Source organism: Notamacropus eugenii, chromosome 2 (genome assembly GCF_028372415.1).
Source record: "Notamacropus eugenii isolate mMacEug1 chromosome 2, mMacEug1.pri_v2, whole genome shotgun sequence".
NCBI classification, from domain to species: Eukaryota; Metazoa; Chordata; class Mammalia; order Diprotodontia; family Macropodidae; genus Notamacropus; species Notamacropus eugenii.
This window is the reverse complement of record NC_092873.1, coordinates 16,310,063-16,332,837: the sequence shown is the minus strand read 5'-3', so window position 1 is coordinate 16,332,837 and position 22,775 is coordinate 16,310,063. Positions and strand designations below refer to the sequence as shown.

Here is a 22,775-nt window from a genome sequence, read left to right as displayed (position 1 = left end):
AATTCCAAATTACTTTTCAGAACAGTTGCATCAGTTCACAACTCCACCAACAATATTAGTAGCCTGCTTTCCTCATATTCTCTCCAAATTTATCATTTTCCTTTTCTCTCCTATCAGCCAATCTGATGGCTCTGAGTTGGTAGCTTAGAGTTGTTTTAATTTACATTTCTCTAATCAATAGTGATTTATAGCAACTTTTCATATGATTATAGGTAACTTTGATTTCTTTGTCTGAAAACTGCCTAGTCATATTCTTTGACTATCAGTTGGCAAATGACTGGTATGATTATAAAAATTTGACTCCTTTCTCTATAAACTTGAGAAAAGAAAGGTTGCATTGGTTTTGTTTGTGCGAAACCTTTTACACTTTATGTATTCAAAATCATCAGTTTTACATTTCATGATGTTCTCTATATATTGTTAATCCTAAATTCTTCCCTTTTCCATATGTCTGCCAGGAAACCTATTCCATGCTCTTCTAGTTGGCTTATTGAATCACACTTTATGTGTAAATCATACATCCATTTTGACCTTACTTTTGTATGCAGTGTGAGATTTTGTTTTATATTTAATTTATGGAATACCGTTTTCCAGTTTTCTCAACAGTTTTTGTTAAAAAATAAGTTTTTGTCCCAGAAGCTTTGATCTTTGAGTTTGTTGAACCCTAAATTACTTTGGTCATTTACTATAATGTATCAGGTATCTTATCAATCCTACTGATCCACCCCTGCATCTTTTAGTACCATATTGTTTTCATACTTATCACTCTAAAATACAGTTTGATATTTGGTTTCTAGGTCATAATATGACCTAAAATATGACCTTTATATTTTTTCATCGATTCTCCTGATATTCTTGACCTTTTATTCTTCCAGGTGAATTTTGTTATTATTTTTTCTAGTCCCATAAAATATTTTTTTTGGTAATTTCATCGATATGGCATTGAATAAATATGTTAACTTAAGTATTTTATATTGTCTACACTTATTTAAGTGGAATATCTCTTTCTATCTTTTGCTGCTGAACTTTATTGTTAATGTACAGAAATAAAGATGATTTGTGTCAGCTTATATTATATCCTGCAACTTTGGTAAAGTTGTTAATTATTTTGACTAGCTTTATACTTGATTCTTTAGGATTTTCTAAGCATACCATCATATAATTTACAAATCATCATCATAATAGCTAAGATTTATATAGCGTTTTAAAGGTATCTAGGAGGGAGGGAGGGAAGAAGGTAGGTAGAAAGGAGTGTATGAGGCATCAGATTCTAATCAAGCATTAGCTGTGAGGAGATGTGACCTTTCAGGTTTCAGAAAGAAAAGAGCCAACGGTGTAGTAGGTGAGGAGTCGGAGGAAAAGATTGAAATGGTAAGAGGGCAAGAAAGGAGGCCTTACTTCGGAGGTGAGAGGAGATTCTACTAATGAATCCTATTATGAGGATGTGGAGATAGTTATATAGGAAGATGAAGTGTGGCAGTTTGGGGCTTGAAAAGATTACATTTCTCGGGAAGAGGTTAGACTTGGAACCTCTGGGGTCTTCTGACACCTTCAGGCATGGGAAAGCATGAATACAAGTAAGGAAAATTCCAGGTAAATGTAGAAAAAAAATGATCAAGAAGAGAAGACGTAGACCGATAGTGGTGGATTATCCCTACCATGGGGCACAGCACTGTCTGACACCTCCAATAACTGCATTATTCTGAGAGGGAGACACAATGGAAAGAGGGAATCTATGGGGTAAGTCCTACAAGCCAGTGGTGGAAAAGACCTGGATTCAAGACCTGTTAGAATGGATTCCTTAGAGGCTTCAAGTGCCAGGTGAAAACAGACAAAAGAGAGAAACCATATAATAAGAGGGGTCATGAATCATAGAATGAGGGTCTAGAGTAAAGAGAAAGAGAAGGTGGATTATAAAGAGAATGAAAGAAATTCTTTTGTAAATAGGTTGAAAAATGAAATTTTAAAAAGTAATGGAAAGAACTAGCTTAATTGAAGGAGAGGAAGGGAAAATCTACTTGACTGGGAGGAAGAAGTATAGAATAAGATAAAAGCGAGAGAGAAAAGAAAACTGGTAAAAAACCTGCGAAGGGCAAGTGGCCACAAAGAAGTAGAGAGTTAGTGCAAATAGGGCCACGTTCAAAAAAAGATCAAAGGAAAGGAAACAAAGGAAGGTAATACTATGCTTATAGCAGAAGGGGGGAATTCTGAATTTGAAAAATATTCCTAATTTAAAGACAGATAGAGGAAAATATAAAGATAACTCATAACTATAAATGTGAATGGATTGAACAATCCAAAAAAAATGAAAAGGAATGACAAATTGGATGGAAAAACACAGTCCTGTGATCTGTTGCTTGGAAGGAATGCATAAAAATCCCCCAAGACACATACAAAATAAAACTGAGGGGATGGAAAAAAATTATTAGACATTAAATGAATACAAAAGCAGAAATTACCATTATTGTATCAGACAAAACAAAAATACTCAATAATTTTAAAAAGGATAAACAAGGAAATTATATAATGCTGAAAGGAACTGTAGATAAAAATTTCGCTACTAAACTGATATGTAACAAATGTGTTAACTACCAAATTTATAAAGTGAACATCTGAGCTTTAAGAAGACAGACAGTGACACAATAGTGACAGGAGACTTTAATATAACTCTTACCAGTTTTGGATAAGTCTCAGGAAAGGTAAACACAAGAAAAACACGGAACTCAACAGGTTTGTGGAGCAACTACAGTCAAAAGACATGATAATTTCTAAAGAGGAGAGACAAAGAATATTTTTCTGTACCACCTGCAACTTTTAAAAAGTTGATCATATACTAAGGCACAGAGATATTGCAAACAAATATAAACAAGAAGAAATAGTTAATATATCCTATACTGACCATAATGCAATAAAAATAAGGATTGATTCAGGAACCGTAAACAAAAGATGCAGTCGCAAATGGAAACTTGACAATGAAATCTTCAATAATGAGTTAAAAGGAGGAATCAGAGAAATAATTAATAATCCCATAATTGTTTATTGACTGTATATAATATGATCCCATAATTATTAACAATTAATATCTCTAATAAAATCGTTAATTTATTAAATAACATTTAAATGTATTAGACTATCTCTAATATAAAAAATATCTCTAAAATAAAATGATAATGATGAACCAGTTTCTGGATGTATGAAAAACAGTTGTCAAAGAAAGAAAATCAGATACTTATATTAACAAAATAGAAAAAGAAAAGATCAACAAACTGAACATGCATTTTAAAAAATAGAAAATCAACAAAGAAACTTAAAATAAGCACAAAACAAGGAATGTGAAAAAATCAGAGGAGAAACAGATAATCTGGAAACAAGGAAGATTTTTGTTTTGATATAGGTGGACTGAGTGACCTTGCAGGTCCCTTCTGACATTTTGACTGCATGCTTCTGGAACTGAGCCATCTATTTAATCTATCGTTTGAGGAGGGATGGAAGAAGAGAGCCCTGACAAAGAGAAGAGGCATGCAGGTAGTGTTTGAGAAGACCTGTGCCATCACTGCTGATATCTGAATAAAACATGTAGGGTTTTCTTGCTTTTCTTTTTTTTACTGGACCTGTGATTTCATTGATGAATCAAACTAGTTGGTAAAGAACAAAAATATCAGTGTAAATGATCACCTTCTCTGTATCTTAGTCTTAGGGACTTCTGTGGAGCCCTGACCAGTTAAAGGGAGCTGACCAGAGTGACAGGATGTGTCTCAGATGTGGGAGAGCAATGCCATAGTTCAAAGCCAGCCCTCTACCAACTGCTCACTACTTAGGAGGATAATACCTTCATCTTTTACTGAACTAGCTTCTAGTCATCACCAAGAGCAAGGTTTGTCATTTTAAAAAAGTTGTCGAATCACATTTTAGAAGCTCCTTTGTGTTCAGAGGAATTATTTTCCCCAAGTAACCACTCTCTGTTATTTTCACATGCCTAATATGCTAGGAATACAGTGGAGCTCATAACTTCCTGTCTTTATTGGGTTTTCCAATCTTTTTCATTTTTCTTCATTCCCAATATGATAAAGAAGAGGATGATATGCTATTCATCCTCCTTGTCTTCTCTGATGGAGGTTTATATAAAGTCATTTCTCCCAAGGAGCTTTTGAGTTCTCCACAAGGAGCTTTTGAGTTCTAATATCTTAGGTAGAGTTAATGGGAAATTGACCATCTCCACAGAAAAGACCTTACAATATGCTTGGCATGCTAAAGATGCGATCACTTATTCCCACCTGTCCATGCCTTCCCATTCTGGAGGACTCTTTTCTGTAACCTCTCATGTTTGCCAGAGAGAGCCATATCTCCTTCCCTCCCTATATAGCCATTCTAGATTATCCTCCTCTAACAAATCCTCTACTGACATCTTTCATTCCTGTTCTTCAGAGTGCTGCCTTGGCTGTATTGTGTAAATCGTTCACACCCACCATGTAACTTCCCATCGCCTACTGGTGATATTCATCTCCAGTTCTTTGAAGACTAATGTTCCACATTCCACGGTCATACACAATGATGTAGTATATCAACACTAGAAAGAAGCATGTCTGTTTGGGGGAGAGGCTTATAGTCACTAAAGGAGGTTTGCAGTCTTTAGAAGGCAATCTAGCATGTGTAACTTCTTCTATTGGTTTTTTGGTTCAATACACTGGTCAAGGGTACTATCTCTTGCAGTGGATTAGATCACACTTGGAAAATAGCAAAAAAAAAGTTCCACCAAAAGGAAACATTTCAATGTGAAAAAGAACAGCATGGGGATGGGGCCAGTCCAAAACAAGGAAGAGATTTTTGTGGGTTAAAGAGGCAAAAATATTCTCCAGTGTTCACATAAGATAAGCTCTACAGGAAAAATCAGCGGAATTTTTTAAAGTGGCACAAAAGGCATCTTCGCATGATTGTGCATGGCATGGGAGGAGTATGATGGACAAACAGCCTGAGGGCTGCACTGATACTTAGGAAATATAAAGAGACCTAGAGGAAGGTTGACAACTGAGTGTCATGTGGGTAGAGTGGAAGACCTGGAGTCAGGAAGCCCTGAGTTCAAACCCAGCCTCAAATACTAGTTGTGTGAATCTCGGAAAGTGAGGTAGCCTTAGTCTGTCTCAGTTTCTTTCTCAGTAAAATGGTGTAATAATAGCACCTAACTCAAAAAGTTTCTATGAAGAGCAAATGTGAAAGTATTTGTGAAATGTTTTGCAGATCTTAAGGCACCATATAAATGCTAGTTATCATCATCACTTTTAACACTGAACTTCATTGGATAGATCCTTCAAGGAACATTCATGTAAAAATGGACCAAAAATGCAGAAAATGATAAAGAAAGTGACAATGGATTTCAACATCCATCAGTGGAGGGAGAATGTGTGTCCCTGAGGTCTTGAATTCATGTAAGCTTAATGATAACTTTAGGATTCCTTGAGAGAGATTTCCATTATCACTTAAGAATGTTCTGTTCTATTCTTAGCCTGAGTTTCCTTCTCTGAAATGTGCCTCAGATGAATGCCCAGAGGGGGAGAACCAGGTTGGGGAAGGACATCATGCTCCTTCCACATGAATATCACTTGAAGAAAGTGGGGACGATTCATTTGGAGAAGAGAAGACTTGGGGAGGGGAACATGAACCCTGCCTTCAAGGACCTGCAGGGCTGACATATGGAAGAGAGCAAACATTCCCTTTGCAGGGCCCCAGAGGCAAAAGAAAGAGCCAGAGTGGAAGTCATAGAGAGGCAGATTTAGGTTCTAGGTAAAGAACAACTTCATAATATTTGGAGCTGAAGGTAGAATGAGTTATGCCAAGAGCTGTTGGCACTGACACTAGATATTTTTCAGCAGAAGTTGTATGTGTTTAGTGCAGCTAAAGTGAGGAATGCTGGTGAGTGAATTCCTTAAATTCAAGTAGGATTGGTTGACTTCTGAAGGTTTTCTAACTACTTTTGTTGAGTCATTTCAGTCATGTCTGACTCTTCATGACGCCATTGGGGATTTTCTTAGCAGAGATATTGGAGTGGTTTGGCATTTCCTTTTCCACCTCATTTTAGAGATGAGAAAACTGAGGTAAGCATGCTTAAGTGCTTTGCTCAGGGTCAAACAGCTACAAAGTGTGTGAGGCCTGATTTGAACACAGCAAGATGAGTTTTTCTTCTCTAGGTCTGGCATTCTCTCCACTGTGCCACGTAAATCTAAGATTCTACAGTTCTGTGAGTCACTGATGGAAAATTGCAGCTCAACCTGTCCATTTCTGTTGCCCTTTGTCTATCTGAGTGATTCTTTTGAGGCTGCCTGTAGGCTTCAATATTCTTCATTCATTATAGGGAACCTACCTTGCAAAGGACATACAGAGGACTCTTGTACGCAGGACTGGAAAGCGAACAAAATCCCAGATGGTGTAATGGGTCTGTGCTGGAGTCAGCTCCATCTCCATGGTGGATCTCAAAGCCTTTAGTGAGAATAGCCAAGGATAGAGTCAGTCTGGAAGTTAGAGTATGGAAGAACAGAAGAAAGCAGCAAGGATTGAGTTGTTAAGAGATTCTAGGCAGCTATTGGGATCAAATAAGAACTCCTTGGCTATGACCCTAAAGCCTTGTTAAACTTTTTCTTAAACCAATGACAACTTGTATAACACTATTTCCAGTGAAGCATTCCTGTAACCATAGCATCAGGGGATTTCCTTTGAAAAGCCTCAGGTCATGCAAGATCAACAGAGACAATGGACTGTGCCCACGTCTGTCACTGCAGCATGAGGAGTGCACATATGTTCAGAGGGTGCTCCTCCATGGAACTTCTGACATCTAGTTTACATATAAACATCGCACCCAGTGGAACATCAGTGCATATAAAGAAAACTTTAATGAAAATACGTCATAGGTACTATTTGTACCAGATGGCTAAATGTTTTCCAGAACTTAGTCAACTCTAATGCATATGATTATATAACAGAACGGAAAATATCAACTTTATTCCTGGCTGTGTAGGAAAAATATCTGCATTCAAACCTTGGTATTGATACTGCTGGCATAGACTAAGCAAGTCCCTTTCTCTCTCTGGGCCTGAGTTTTCTTATTTGTCAAATGACGGCTTTGAACTAGAAAGCCTCTGAGGTGCCTTCAAGCTTCACCTCTATCATTATTTGGTCCCTGAATATGACCACCCACATTTCCTCTGTGTGTTCCTCTCCATACATAGGTAGTAGAACAGAGAGAATGCTGACTCTGGAGACCGAATAAGTGGGTCACGATCTCTCCATTAATAGCAGTGTGAACTTCAGCAAGTCACTGAAAAACTCTCTGCACCTCAGTTTCCTCCTCTGTAAGATGAAGGGCTGGATAAGGCAGCCTACGGAGACCCTCTATAGGGATTTATAATTGTTTGATATTACTTTTCCTATTCATGTCCACTTCATATATCGACACTGTCTGTTACAGTTGGTGAAAGTGGTTTGTGGGCCAAACATGATACTTCCTTATTGTGCTGTTTCATGAAATGCATTTGCTTTGGCTTGTGTTCTTTGGCTGAACAGCAAAGGCAACCACACCAATGTTGGCTAATGACCTATCATTTTGAGGGGCTGCAGCTCCACAGAGAGAACATCATGCTTCTGTAGTATGTTCCCCTCCTCCTTGCATCTGGACAGAAGGCTGAGGCTTTAGCTTGGACAGAGGGCATTTTTCTTTCAGCTACTGTTTGAATTCGGTCCCACAGTTATTCAAAATGTAGGAACCAGGGGAGATGTGATCTGGTTCCCCACAGATGAGTTAGGGAAATTTCCCTAGGAGCTACATATAGATGAAGAAACTGAGGCCTGAGAGATTAAGGGACTTGCCCCCAATGACCCAGCCAGGATATGGCTGGAGAAGGATTCAAACTCATGTCTGCTTAGTGAAAAGTTCTGTGTTCTCTCCACATTGCCTTCAGGGACTGGCTTTGGTGTCGACCTTGTGCTCCTGTAATTTCGTAGCACACAAATAATTAAACTCCTTTCACATCAATTTCATTAAAACTCTTTTTCAAAATTTGCCTTGTGTGAGTAGGTGACCCTTGGTAGCCTTAGCCTCAGTCAAGGCTGCTCTGGGACCAGAGGAAGGCAGGGAATAAGCAATTGTTCAGGACCGACTGTGTGGAAACATTGTGATAAACGTTTTACAAATAAAAATGCAGTTAATACTTATTTATAGAATTGTCCCATCAACTCCTCAACATTGTCTCTTTATGAAATGGCAGAGCAAGTGTAAACCTGAGAAAAGGTAGAAATGGGAGGAAAAAAAATCAGAAAGAGCCAGCAGGAGGGAATATGGCTAATAGTGCTTGAGATGGGAGGGGCATAGGGCTGCTGAGACCTTCTTAAACCAGAGTGAAGGAGAGAACCTTCTACCTCCTCCTCCACTAGGTCCTCCTCAAGCTTTCCCTTAGTTCAGATACCTCTTCCCCCACTCTGGTTTCTCTCTCTGACACCGCAAGGAAGCCCTCAAAATTGATGTATTCAAACTATGTCATGAAGTGACCTTAATCACTGAGTCCTGTATTTGTCCAGTATAGATTGAAGTATCCAACCCCATAGGTTATCTCTTGCCTTCTCCTCTGAGACTTGGAGGAGCATTATGAGAGATGGCACTTTCCTCTTGGTAGGCCCCTGTCTACTGGGCTTCACTTGAAAGACCACCATTTCCCACATGCCAGCTCTGGCTCCTCCTTCCCCTCTCACCTGTACATTCAGAGTCTCTTCCTTTACTCCATTGATTTGTGCAACTTTTCTGAGCACCTTTAAGGCATCGTTGTGCTTCTTGTGGACAGTCAGCCAAGTAGCAGACTCTGGCATCCACCTGATGAAATAGTGTAGGAGAGATATGGTTAATTCTCTGTTTTCTCCTTGTTCAAAATCACACTTCTTGCATCTAGGAGTGACGTTGTTTTTAAAAATTCCACAAGTAACTACTTTGCATTCTTTAGCCTACAAAAGAAAGTGCATGTGTAAAAGCTTTCATCTCCAGTTATGCCACACACCTCTGACAAGATGGCCAGAGTTACTGATCACTGGGAACCCTTCTTGCATTTTTCCTTTAAATGAGTCAGGACAGGTTTTTGCTTTTGGCTCAAATCATACCTCCCCAATAGATGATCAAACAGATCTATCAGGAAAAACTTCTAACATTGTCAATAGAATAGACAGCATTTAAATGACCCTTTCATTCCTAGAAGCTCTAAGTGGGAGAAAAAGTCCTCCTTCTCTATCCTATGGGCACAACTCAGCAAGAATTCCATTCTTGTATCAGCAATGCAAATGCAGACAGGAGAATTACATCATTTGGACAGATCTTGAATCACTGCCCAAGAAACAGAAAACTCCATCCATTCTAAGAGAAGATCATCTGGTCTTTTCTTTTTTTTTTATTTTTTTATTTTTTTATTTAACTTTTAACATTCATTTTCACAAAATTTTGGGTTACAAATTTTCTCCCCTTTTCTCCCCTCCCCCCCCAAACCCAAGCATTCTAATTGCCCCTGTGACCAATCTGCTCTCTCTTCTATCATCCCTCTCTGCCCTTGTCTCCGTCTTCTCTTTTGTCCTGTAGGGCCAGATAGCTTTCTTTACCCCTTTACCTGTATTTCTTATTTCCTAGTGGTAAGAACATTACAGTTGATCCTAACACTTTGAGTTCCAACTTCTTTACCTCCCTCCCTCTCCACCCCTTCCCTTTGGAAGGTAAGCAATTCAATATAGGCCAAATCTGTGTAGTTTTGTAAATGACTTCCATAATAGTTGTGTTGTATAGGACTAACTATAGTTCCCTCCATCCTATCTTGTCCCCCATTACTTCTATTCTCTTTTGATCCTATCCCTCCCCATGAGTGTCGACCTCGAATTGCATTCTCCTCCCCAAGCTCTCCCTTCTATCATCCCCCCCCACCCTGCTTGTCCCCTTGTCCCCCACTTTCCTGTATTGTGAGATAGGTTTTCCTACCAAAATGAGTATGAATTTTATTCCTTTCTTTAGTCGAATGTGATGAGAGTAAGCTTCATGTTTTTTTCTCTCACCTCCCCTGTTCTTCCCTCCACTGAAAAGTCTTTTGCTTGCCTCTTTTATGAGAGATAATTTGTCCCATTCAATTTCTCCCTTTCTCCTCCCAATATATTTCTCTCTCACTGCTTGATTTCATTTTTTTTTTAAGATATGATCCCATCCTCTTCAATTCACTCTGTGCACTCTGTCTCTATGTATGTGTGCGTGTGTGCATGTGTGTGTGTGTACTCCCACCCAGTACCCAGATACTGAAATGTTTCAAGAGTTACAAATATTGTCTTTCCATGTAGGAATGTAAACAGTTCAACTTTAGTAAGTCCCTTATGACTTCTCTTGGCTGTTCACCTTTTCATGGTTCTCTTCATTCTTGTGTTTGAAAGTCAAATTTTCTTTTCAGCTCTGGTCTTTTCATCAAGAAAATTTGAAAATCCTCTATTTCATTGCAAGACCATTTTTTCCCCTGAAGTATTATACTTAGTTTTGCTGGGTAGGTGATTCTTGGTTTAGTCCTAGTTCCTTTGACTTCTGGAATATCCTATTCCATGCCCTTCGATCCCTTAATGTAGAGGCTGCTAGATCTTGTGTTATCCTCATTGTATTTCTACAATACTTGAATTGTTTCTTTCTAGCTGCTTGCCATATTTTCTCCTTGACCTGGGAACTCTGCAATTTGGCCACAATGTTCCTAGGAGTTTCTCTTTTTGCATCTCTTTCATGTGGTGTTCTGTGGATTCCTTGAATATTTATTTTGCCCTCTGGTTCTACAATCTCAGGGCAGTTTTCCTTGATAATTTCATGGAAGATGATGTCTAAGCTCTTCTTTTGATCATGGCTTTCAGGTAGTCCCACAATTTTTAAATTGTCTCTCCTGAATCTATTTTCCAGGTCAGTTGTTTTTCCAATGAGATATTTCACATTATCTTCCATTTTTCCACTCTTCTCTCTTTGTTCTGTGATATCATGCTTTCTCGCAAAGTCCTTAGCCTCCATCTGTGCCATTCTAGTTTTGAAAGAACTATTTTCTTCAGTGAGCTTTTGAATCTCCTTTTCCATTTGGCTAATTCTGCTTTTGAAAACATTCTTCTCCTCATTGGCTTTTTGAACCTCTTTTGCCAATCGAGTTAGGCTAGTTTTCAAGGTGTTAATTTCTTCAACATTTTTTTGGTTCTCCTTTAGCAGGGAGCTGATCTGCTTTTCATGCTTTTCTTGAATCTCTCTCATTTCTCTTCCCAGTTTTTCCTCCACCTCTCCAACTTGACTTTCAAAATTCTTTTTGAGCTCTTCCATGGCCTGAGCCCATTGGATGGGCTGGGACACAGAAGCCTTGATTTCTGTGTCTTTGCCTGATGGTAAGCATTGTTCTTCCTCATCAGAAAGGAAGGGAGGAAATGTCTGTTCTCCAAGAAAGTAGCCTTCAATTGTCTTATTTCTTTTCCCTTTTCTGGGCATTTTCCCAGCCAGTGACTTGACCTCTGAATATTCTCCTCACACCCACCTCGCCTCCTGGTCCTCCCAGCCAGCGTTTGGGGACTGAGATTCAAATGCTGCTTCCAGCCTTAGGGCTTTTGGCGGGGGCAGGGCTGCCATTCAGTGTGAGATTAAGTCCAGGTGGTCAGGTGGGGGCAGGGCCACCTTTCAGGCTCAGTTCCCTCAGGGAGTTTATGCACAGACCTTCCACAATGGATCCAGGCTCCTGGCCGCTTGGGGAGCCCCAGTCTGCAGCCGCCTCTCAGCTTCTACCTCCTGGGAGGGCCCGAATCATGGGGGCATCCCACTCCCCTCTCGACCCGCCAAAGAGAGTCTCTCACTGACCCCCGTCACCTGTGGGTGGAGGGACTTGTGCGACCACTGGAGATCCCGTCCCTGAAGCCTGCCCGGGTCTGTTTCTCTTGGTGCTGTGGCCACAGCAGGTCTGGGCTGGGCTGGGCTCTGCGTCTGCAGCGCGACGGACCTTTTGCGAGAGGTTTGCAGGTCCCTCTGTGGGTGGAGCAACCCGCGTGGCCACTGGAGATCCCGTCCCCGAAGCCCGCTCGGATCTTTTCCTCTCGGTGCCGCGGCTGCTGCAGGGCTGCCCTCAGCTCCCAGTCCCGGCGCCCAGTCCGCAGCGTGAAGGACCTCCCGCAAGAGGTTTGCAGGTCTCTCCAGAACAGAAATCTCCCTCGCTCCAATGTTCCATGGCCTCTGGGTGCAGAATTCGCCGTGATTTACTCCCCTGTAGCCGTTCTGTGGGTTGTGGGTTCGGAGCTATGTGTATGTGCGTCTTTCTACTCCACCATCTTGGCTTCACCCCTGGTCTTTTCTATTAAAAATATTTTGTTCCCTTGATTTTCAGACTTTCCCCTAAACCCTCTCCATTCTCTTATTACTATAGTAAAAGAGAAAAAATAGATAAGTTTAACAAGTCTAGCATCACTTTGTCACAATTTCAAGGTTAAAACAAATGCTTCCTGAATTCATGTAACATTTCATCTCCATTGTCTTTATTAGAAAGATTAAGGCAGTGTTCAGTAATCCCCCTTAATATTGTAAATACAAATTTCTTTATAGAGCATCCATCAAGAGCTTCAGAGTAAAGTACTCTCCCTTGGATTGTGAGAACATTATTGCTGAGGCAGAACGATTTTAAGAATTCTCTTGCAATTAGAATGCTTGGCGTTTGGGGGGGGAGGGGAGAAAAGGGGAAAAATTTGTAACCCAAAATTTTGTGAAAATGAATGTTAAAAGCTAAATAAAAAAAAAATTAATTAAAAAAAAAAAAAGAATTCTCTAATATTCCAGAAGCCAAAGGAACTATATTCCAGAAGTCAAAGGAACTAGGACTAAAACCAAGAATCACCTACCCAGCAAAACTGAGTATAATACTTCAGGGGAAAAATTGGTCTTTCAATGAAATAGAGGGCTTTCAAGCATTCTTGATGAGAAGACCAGAGCTGAAAAGAAAATTTGACTTTCAAACACAAGAATAAAGAGAAGCATGAAAAGGTAAACAATAAGGAGAAGTCATAAGGGACTTACTAAAGTTGAACTGTTTACATTCCTACATGGAAAGACAATATTTGTAACTCTTGAGACTTTTTTCAGTATCTGGATGGCTGGTGGGATTACACACACACACACACACACACACACACACACACAGAAAGAGAGAGAGAGAGAGAGAGAGAGAGAGAGAGAGAGAGAGAGAGAGAGAGAGAGAGAGAGAGAGAGAACAGGGTGAATTGAATAGGATAGGATCATATCTTAAAATAATGAAATTAAGCAGTGAGAGAGAAATATATTGGGAGGAGAAAGGGAGAAATGGAATGGAGCAAATTATCTCTTATAAAAGAGGCAAGCAAAAGACTTTTCAGTGGAGGGAAGAACAGGGGAGGTGAGAGAAAAAAACATGAAGCTTACTCTCATCACATTCGACTAAAGAAAGGAATAAAATTCATACTCATTTTGGTATGAAAACCTATCTTACAATACAGGATAGTAGGGGAGAAGGGGATAAGCAGGGTCGGGGGCATAATGGAAGGGAGGACAGTGGGAGGAGGGAGCACTCTTGGGGAGGGATAGGATCAAAAGAGAGAATAGAAGAAACGGGGGGGCAGGATAGGATGGGGGGAAATATAGTTAGTTTTACACAACACGACTATTATGAAAGTCATTTGCAAAACTACACAGATATGGCCTATATTGAATTGCTTGCCTTCCCAAAGGGAATGGGTGGGGAGGGAGGGATGAAGAGAAGCTGGAACTCAAAGTTTTAGGAACAACTGTTGAGTATTGTTCTTGCACACAACTGGGAAATAAGAAATACAGATAATGGGGTATAGAAATTTATCTTGCCCTTCAGGACAAAAGAGAAGATGGGGATAAGAGAAGGGATGGACGTTAGAAGGGAGGGCAGATTGGAGATAGGGGTAATTAGAATGCTCGGTGTTTTGGGGTAGCAGGAGGTGAGAAATGGGGAGAAAATTTGGAACCCAAAATATTGTGGAAATGAATGTTGAAAACTTAAATAAATTTAAAAAAAAAGAATTCTCTAGCAAACCTTTAAACCTTGGTAAGTTAGAAGTCCCCTTGGAGAGGAGATAGACTGAAAAAAGCTAGAAACAAAATTATTCTAATTTATAGATTATTAATACGAGAGCATAGATCATCATATTTATTACATCCAAATTTCATGAGGACTGTTATTCTAAATGATCATTCTAATTCCAGAAGTTATAAACAATAACATAATTATACATTGAGACTTTGCTAATCTTGCTTCAAGAAAAGCTATGATTTATTGCCTTATTATCTGTTAATATATCTTCTTGGTTACCAACTATTCCTCAGGAGGAAGTCCTCCTGACAAGATCCAACAGAAGTGCAACAAAGTCACTGCTGCAGGCTCTGACACTGAATGATTTGCAGCGTGGAAAAGCAAGTCAAAGTTTCAGGCTTAATTCTCATACAGAGGCAGAGAAAGAAATGGGAGCCAGTAAAAAAGTAAACTGTTTTCAAAACTTCCGTGCTGCTCTCACGGGATCTGTCAACCAGCCAAACCTTCTTTTTTATGATGGGCTTTTTTCATTCTTTTCAAATGATAGGCTTTCATCCCTCATTGATTCTCCCATTTCCCCAAAGCCTCCTTTCCTGGCATCATAATGTTTTCTTTTTTAAAAAATTTATTTATTTAACTTTTAACATTCATTTTCACAAAATTTTCTCCCCCTTTGTCCCCTCCTCCCACCCCAAGCCACCGAGCATTCTGATTGCCCCCATCACCAATCTTCCCTCTCTTCTATCATCCCTGCCTTGCCTTGTCCCCATCTTCTCTTTTGTCCTGTAGGGCCAGATAACTTCCTATACCCCATTACCTGTATTTCTTATTTCCTAGTGGCAAGAACAGTACTCGAGAGTTGTTCCTAAAACTTTGAGTTCCAACTTCTCTTCATCCCTCCTTCCCCACCCATTCCCTTTGGGAAGGCAAGCAATTCAATATAGGCCATATCTATGTAGTTTTGCAAATGACTTCCATGATAGTCGTGTTGTGTATGACTAACTATAATTCCCTCCATCCTATGCTGTCCCCCATTGCTTCCATTCTCTCTTTTGATGCTGTCCTTCTCCAAGAGTGTTGACTTCAAATTGCTCCCTCCTCCTATTGCCCTTCCTTCCCTCATTCCCCCCACCCTGCTTATCCTCTTCTGCCCCACTTTCCTGTATTGTAAGATAGGTTTTCATACCAAAATGAGTGTGCATTTTGTTCCTTCCTTTAGTCAAACGTGATGTGAGTAAACTTTATGTTTTTCTCTCACCTCCCCTGTGTTTCCCTCCACTGAAAAGTCTTTTGCTTGCCTCTTTTATGTGAGATAATTTGCCCATTCCATTTCTCCCTTTCTCCTCCCAATATATTTCTCTCTCACTGCTTAATTTCACTTTTTAAAGATATGATCCCATCCTATTCAACTCACTCTGTGCTCTGTGTGTGCGTGTGTGCGTGTGTGTGTGTGTGTGTGTGTGTAATCCCACCCAGTACCCAGATACTGAAAAGTTTCAAGAGTTACAAATATTGTCTTTCCATGTAGAAATGTAAACAGTTCAACTTTGGTAAGTCCCTTATGACATCTCTTTGCTGTTTACCTTTTCATGCTTCTTTTCATTCTTGTGTTTGAAAGTCAAATTTTCTTTTCAGCTCTGGTCTTTTCGTCAAGAATGCTTGAAAGTTCTCGATTTTGTTGAAAGACCATTTTTCCCCTGAAGTATTATACTCAGTTTTGCTGGGTAGGTGATTCTTGGTTTTAGTCCTAGTTCCTTTGACTTCTGGAATATCATATTCCATGCCCTTCAATCCCTTAATGTAGAAGCTGCTAGATCTTGTGTTATCCTGATTGTATTTCCACAATACTTGAATTGTTTCTTTCTAGCTACTTGCAATATTTTCTCCTTGACCAGGGAACGCTGAAATTTGGCCACAATGTTCCTAGGAGTTTCTCTTTTTGGATCTCTTTCAGGCAGTGATCAGTGGATTCCTTGAATGCTTATTTTGCCCTCTGGTTCTAGAATATCAGGCCAGGTTTCCTTGATAATTTCATGAAAGATGATGTCTAGGCTCTTTTTGTGATCATGGCTTTCAGGTAGTCCCATGTTGGTGGTGTAAGCTCAGTTCCATGTGGACAGTCTCGGGCAGATAAAGGTGAGGACTTCTAAAACCTTAGAGTTCTCATGAGAACCCCCAGGGAACAGCTGGGAATTGAGGCATGAGACCCAGGCTATCTCGTGCATCTCCACCTCTTCTCTGTGGGATACATGCTGGGGAGAGCATCCCACCCTTGAGATTGGCCCGGGGTCTGAGCACACCTGTTGTTGACTAAGCTAAGGGCTGAGAGCATGCCCGGTATTCACGTGCAAACTATGAGGTGGGAGAGCTTCAGTAGGGTCAGGAAAGCCTGAAGGTGCTCTTCGCGCTGAGGGGCCCTTAGAGGGCAGAGGGTCCCTCCCCTCTCCCCTCTCCCACTCCCATTCTCTTGCTGTACAATCTTTGCCTCCTTGGGAGGAGGAGGATTCCTCTCTCCTGAGGAAGAATTCACCCTGCACATGTAACCAAGACCCTGAATAAAGCCTAACCCTTGTTCGACTCTGGAAAGTCTCTTCTCTCATATGTTTATCCAGTTTGGCCAGCCGAAGACCTGCGATAGGTAAGGAAAGACTCGGGTAGCCCTTCGGCCTCAAGGCCAGACAGTCCCATAATTTTTAAATTGTCTCTCCTGGATCTATTTTCCAGGTCAGTTGTTTTTCCAATGAGATATTTCACATTATCTTCCATTTTTTCATTCTTTTAGTTTTGTTTTGTGATTTCTTGGTTTCTCATAAAGTCATTACCCTCCATCTGTTCCATTCTAATTTTGAAAGAACTATTTTCTTCAGTGAGCTTTTGAACCTCCTTTTCCATTTGGCTAATTCTGCTTTTTAGAGCATTCTTCTCCTCATTGGCTTTTTGAACGTCTTTTGCCATTTGAGTTAGCCTATTTTTCAAGGTGTTATTTTCTTCAGCATTTTTTGTGGTCTCCTTTAGCAAGGTGTAGACCTGCTTTTCATGCTTTTCTTGCATCTCTCTTGTTTCTCTTCCTAGTTTTTCCTCCACCTCTCTAACTTGGTTTTCAAAATCCTTTTTGAGCTCTTCCATGGCCTGAGCCCATGAAATATTTCTTTTGGATGTTTGGGATACATAAGCCTTGATTTCTACATCTTTCCCTGATGGTAAGCATTGTTCTTCCTCATCTGCAAGGAAGGGAGGAGATATCTGTTCACCAAGAAAGTAACCTTCTATGGTTTTATTTTTTCCCCCCTTTTATGGGCATTTTCCCAGCCACTTTCTAGACTTCTGAGTGTCCTTTCCACACGCACCTCACCTCCAGATCTGCCCAGCTAGAGCTTGAGGTCTAAGATTCAAATGCTGCTTCCCAGTCTCAGGGCTTTTGGCGGGGGTGGGGCTGCTATTCAGTGTGAGATTAAGTTCAGGTGCTCAGGTGGGGGCACGGCCACCTCACGGGGCTCAGTTCCCTCAGGGGCTTTATGCAGAGACCTTCAACAATGGATCCGAGCTCCTACCTGCTTTGGGAGTCCCTGTCCATTGCTACCTCCCCTGCTGCCTCCCGAGGGGGCCTGAGTTATGGGGACACCCCATTCTCCTCTCGGCCAACCAAAAAGACCCTCTCACTGACCTTTGGCACCTGTGGGTGGAGGGACCTGCGTGGCTGCTCGAGATTCCATCCCTGAAGCCTGCTCAGATCTGCTCCTCTAGGTGCTGCGCAGCCAAGGCAGGGCTGGGCTCTGCTCTGGGTCTGGTGCCTGACAGACCTTTTGCATCAGTTTTTCAGGGCTTTCTGGAACAGAAATCTCCTCTGCTCTGTTGTTCTTTGGCTTCTGCTGCACCAGAATTTGTTGGGAGTTCTTTACAGGTATTTTATGGGCTGTGGGTTTCGGAGCTAGCATATGTGTGTCTTTCTACTCCACCATCTTGGCTCCTCCCCCCATCATAATGTTTTCTATTCTCCCCTTGGACCTGGCCTTGGAACTTTCCTCTCTGTCCTCTTAGGAATTTGTATCCTCATCTGGGCATATGATTCCCTTCTTCCAGTGAGTTCCTTTAAAGTATTTCCCGGAATTCTTGAGATCTGCTCTGTAGTAGAATTCAGCAAACCGGTATGCACATGCTTTCTTCCCTCCCGTGATGATTGCCTTTCTGTCACTACTCTTGCCAAAGAGTTTGTACATTTTTTTCCTCAGTTGTGCGAAAGGAGAGGGTCCCAACATACAAGGCACTGCATTTCTTCAATAACTGCTCTTCATTTCATCACTCTAGAAGTGCTGGAGGAGATTGCTTTCGCAGAATACATGTTTTTGACACCTCCAATCAGTCACGCAGACAGTTTTGGTTAGAGGCAGAACCACTTTTTATAAACATTTTATATATACTTATATGTATATAATGTATATATGCTTTTATCTGTATATACTTATATATACACTTTATATATATATATACATATATATATATATTCTAATATATACGTATGTATGTGTGTGTGTGTGTGTGTGTGTGTGTGCATCTCCTCTGATAAGTCATTTCCCTCAGGGCAGGGCCTGTTAATTTTTGCATTTGTGTTCCTCGCCTAGCAGAGTGACTAGCACCTAAAATAGAAGCTTATGGTTTTTTTCAGAATAGGTATGCACCAGAAGACAGGTATTGTGAAAGTCATGGCTGCACCTCTGCAAAAATGTTCAAGGAGAAGACTCACATTTAACATGAGTCAGTGTGAGACACATCTACGTGTCTTCACTGGACACATAGACTCTTGCAATTCCATCACTAGTGGCCACCTCATCCACAAATATGGTAAAATTGATAAGAGAACCATTGAGAAGTTTTAAAGGAGACTGCTGAGATTGGACAGGGCATAAGTCTTTGATGAACTGAGGGCTGAACGTGAGTGTGGTATCACTATTGATATTTCCCCAGGTAAATTTGAGATCAGTAAATACTATGGGATCATAACTGATGCTCCAGGACACAGAGACTTCATCAAAAACATGACTACAGGCATGTAGGCTGACTGTACTTTCATGACTCTTGCTGCTAGTCAATGTGAAGCTATTATCTCAAAGAATATACAGACTGTTTAGCTTCCTTCTGGCCTACATGGTGGTGTGAACTGATTGTGTCAACCAAATGTCTTCTGCCTGTGCCCTCTGAAAACTGGAAGAGATATGAGGAAATTATCAAAGAAGGCAGTATTTATATTAAGAAAATTGGATATAGTAGACTTTGTACCAATTTCGCACAGTAGTGTTTGTAGCAATTTCAGATTGAAATGATGACAGAATGCTGGAGCCAAATTCTAATGGTTTAAGGAATGGAAAGTCTCTTGTAAGGATGGCAATGGTAAGGGAAATATACTGCTTGAGGCTTTGCATAACATGCTCTCCCAGAGAGCTGCAGAAAAATTCATGATGGACACAAACTGAGAAGCTGGTACAAAAAGTGTCTTTAGAAATGTTATGTAGCCTACGTGAGGGACCACATGTGGGCTGCCTGCACTGTGCTTGGGCACCAATATCATGCCAACATTTTTGCAAAGAGGAAGTTCTCCTATGTTATTTATAGGCAGCCTTCAAAGCATTCATGGAAGGCCATTTCAAAAGCCTGTCTTACATACACTTAAGAAATTGCATTCTCTTTAGCTATAGAGAAGTTAATGTGCAGTTACAGCTGCAACTGTCATCCTAAGAGGTATTTCTCCCTATAAAGTCAGGGAGAGCATATACGAGCTCAATTTTGATTTATGAGGATCTGTGAAATAGACTATGGAGAAGATAGAAATCAGACGAGAAGAAACTACTTTCTTGGTGAATCTGCTTCAAGTGTTATTTTGCGAAGAAGCATTGTAAAGGTCATTGGATGAAGAGTGAGTCTACTGAACGAATATTAAGTGAGAGGGTTTGAGAGTCATTGAAGAGATTGTTTTTCAATCATAACTGAAGGAGATAGCAAGGTGATGGAGAGGTCTTTTTTGTGACGTAATTTTTTAAAAGTTTATCTTCCATAAATAAATAAGCATTTGTAATATGCCTACTATGTACCAGGTTCTGTGGAAATGGACATGTTTCAGGGAAAAAAGAAAAACAGTGCACACTCTCAGGGAACTCAGATTCTTACGGGGAGAAAAAAGATAAAGATAAAAATATTTATATAAATATAATTCTATTGAGCTTTAGTCTTTCCATCAGAAATTCTTGAGAGCCTTCTATTCTATTAAAGATCCTTTATTTCCTCGAGTAGAATGTTGTCATTCTTCAATCATTTCAGTTACATCTGACGCTTCATGATCTAAATTGGAGTTTTCTTGGCAAGAATTGAGTTGTTCAACATTTCTTTCTCCAGCTCATTTTACAAATGAGAAACTGAATCAAAGACGTTTGAGTGACTTGCCTTGGGTCACACGGCAAGGCATCTGAGGCCAGACTTGAAGTCATGAAGAAGAGTCTTCTTGACACCAAGTTCAGTTCTCTATCTACTGCACCAGAAAACTCCACCACTCCCCAGAGTTAGAAGGCAACCTAAAGGTCACTTAGTCTGACCCATTCATTTCACAGTGGAAGAAACTGGCTTATGGGGAGAGTACGTGATTTTCTATGGTTACTCGTTAAGTAAGGTCAAAGATGGGATTTGAATACATGAGTTCTGATTGGAAATTTAATGATTTTTTCTATCTGACTTTTTATGCCTTGGGATACTCTTCTTGACACTTTGGGGAAAGTGTGTTCATCACTGATAACTTTTATTTTACATTCTTTATTTATTATAACCTTCATATAATATGATGAAGATATCTAGATTCCAGTCTCTCTCATACAAGCATGGGTTTTAACTCCTGACTGGCCCAAGTCCCTGATGGGAAACATTCTCACTCTCTTATGAGATTTGAAACCTTCTGAAATGACCTTTTAGTATAAAGAAGCTTGGGATTCTTCACCCTCCATCTGCTGCCCATGCAGAGAGAGGACATAAACCCCTTGGGGGCACTTACCAAGAGATCAGCAAGAAGGCAAAGCAGGGAGCAGACACTGCCAGCTGGAGTTTACGCCATTCCTGGATGCCATAGGACAGCACCCCAAGAAACTGATATCCCACACTTACGCACAGTGATAATATGACTGCCATCATGGCCCGGCGCTGGCTGGTGGACCATTCTGTGACTGAAAGGAAACCCGAGACCAGGATTAATTTCATACACAGGGGAGATCTCAAAGAACATGTGAATATGTTGAAGAAAAGACTTACGGAGGATCCCACCGCATAGCATTACTCCTGATATTGAAGACCCAAGCAGGAAGCGAAGACAACAGTACACTGGGAATGACTGGGCAAAGGCAGCCCCCGTGCTGGAGACAGCCACCAGGAAGTGACTTGGAAGCAGCATCTGTCTTCTCCCAAACCTACATCATAGGAAACTTGATGGCTGTGACCCCAGGGCAGAGGCATAATGTCATCTCCCCACCCAGCAGCCCTCACTGGCTTGTTTTCATAGCAGTCCCCTCTCCCTGGAATGCCTCTCCCCTCATCTCCTCCTTCTAGCCTCCCTGGCTTCCTTAAGTTTCAGCTAAAATTCCATCTTTAGCAAGAAGCCTTCCTTAGTCCTTAATGCCAGGGCAATGCCTTCCTCCTGAGTTTATTGTGTGTCTCCTGAATGTGGACAGTTCTTTGCATGTTGCCTCCTCCACTAAATGTGAGCTCCGTGAAGGCAGGGACTAGTTTTGTTTTGTTTCCTATTCCCAGATCTTAGCCCAATTCTTGGTACATACAAAGTGTGTAAGAAATGCTTATTGACTTGACTGTCTACTTTCTGAACTTTGTCCTATGTTCTGCCAATCACCAACCCAACTATCTTTACTGGGTTCTTTCCAGTCTTAGATCCACCTGCATCTACAGCTACCAGTCTAGCCCTGAATCTTCTTCCTGTTATCGTTGACATTTGGCACAGCATGGATATAAAAAGAAAGTCTTTGGTTCAAACTCTGCTTTGGCTCTTGGTATATGACCTTGGGTAAGTCTGTGTACTTCCCTGGGTCTTGGCTTCCTCCTTGGTGAAATGAGTGAGTTGGACTAATTGGTCTATAACTTCATCTTTCAATTTTTAGCTCTATAGCTTAGGCTCCCTGGGTTTAGTAACAACTATGTCTAGGTGAAACTGACCTGTCTGAGAGATGGCCCCATGTGAGATATCCCACCAGAATGCCACCGAAGAATATTGACTGAGACAAGGATTTCAGTGTCCGGAAATCACATACCAGATCCCACTGAAAGAAAAGATGGTGGCACAGGATCTTAAAAGGAGGCAAGAGAATTTGGGCTCAAGACTCTTGCTGATAATTCGGAAAGAGAAAAACTACAATGGGAAAGAGACTTTGGCTCAGAATTTTTGCTCCACTATGGTAAGAAGGGGACGCTGTGTCCGTCATTCAATCATTAAATTGTACATCAAAGTGGGGACAGCAGTTTCAAGCTTGTTTTGACCCTGACTTTCCTGATACAGGTATCCTTATCTTTTCCCTTCTGAAGTGTCCCATTCCTCCTCAATTAATTAAATTAATAATTTCCATAAAATTCCATTTTTCCCATGGCTAACATTTCATATTCCATATAAGATTGTTGAAACTCTGGGGCACAAATGAGCTTGTGCTTTAACTT

General features: G+C 40.7%; 1 protein-coding gene across 1 annotated transcript in view; it reads right to left on the bottom strand.

Annotated features, from left to right (window-relative positions):
- Positions 1–22,775, bottom strand: part of LOC140524448 (solute carrier family 22 member 10-like) — a 33,279-nt gene that overhangs the window by 6,718 nt on the left and 3,786 nt on the right. The window contains exons 2-6 of the mRNA XM_072638896.1: positions 22,281–22,384; positions 21,369–21,523; positions 21,115–21,283; positions 8,734–8,851; positions 6,356–6,471 (exon numbers count right to left, since the gene is read on the bottom strand). Of these exons, the coding sequence (XP_072494997.1) occupies positions 6,356–6,471; positions 8,734–8,851; positions 21,115–21,283; positions 21,369–21,523; positions 22,281–22,384 (662 nt within the window). The remainder of the gene's footprint in view (positions 1–6,355; positions 6,472–8,733; positions 8,852–21,114; positions 21,284–21,368; positions 21,524–22,280; positions 22,385–22,775) is intronic.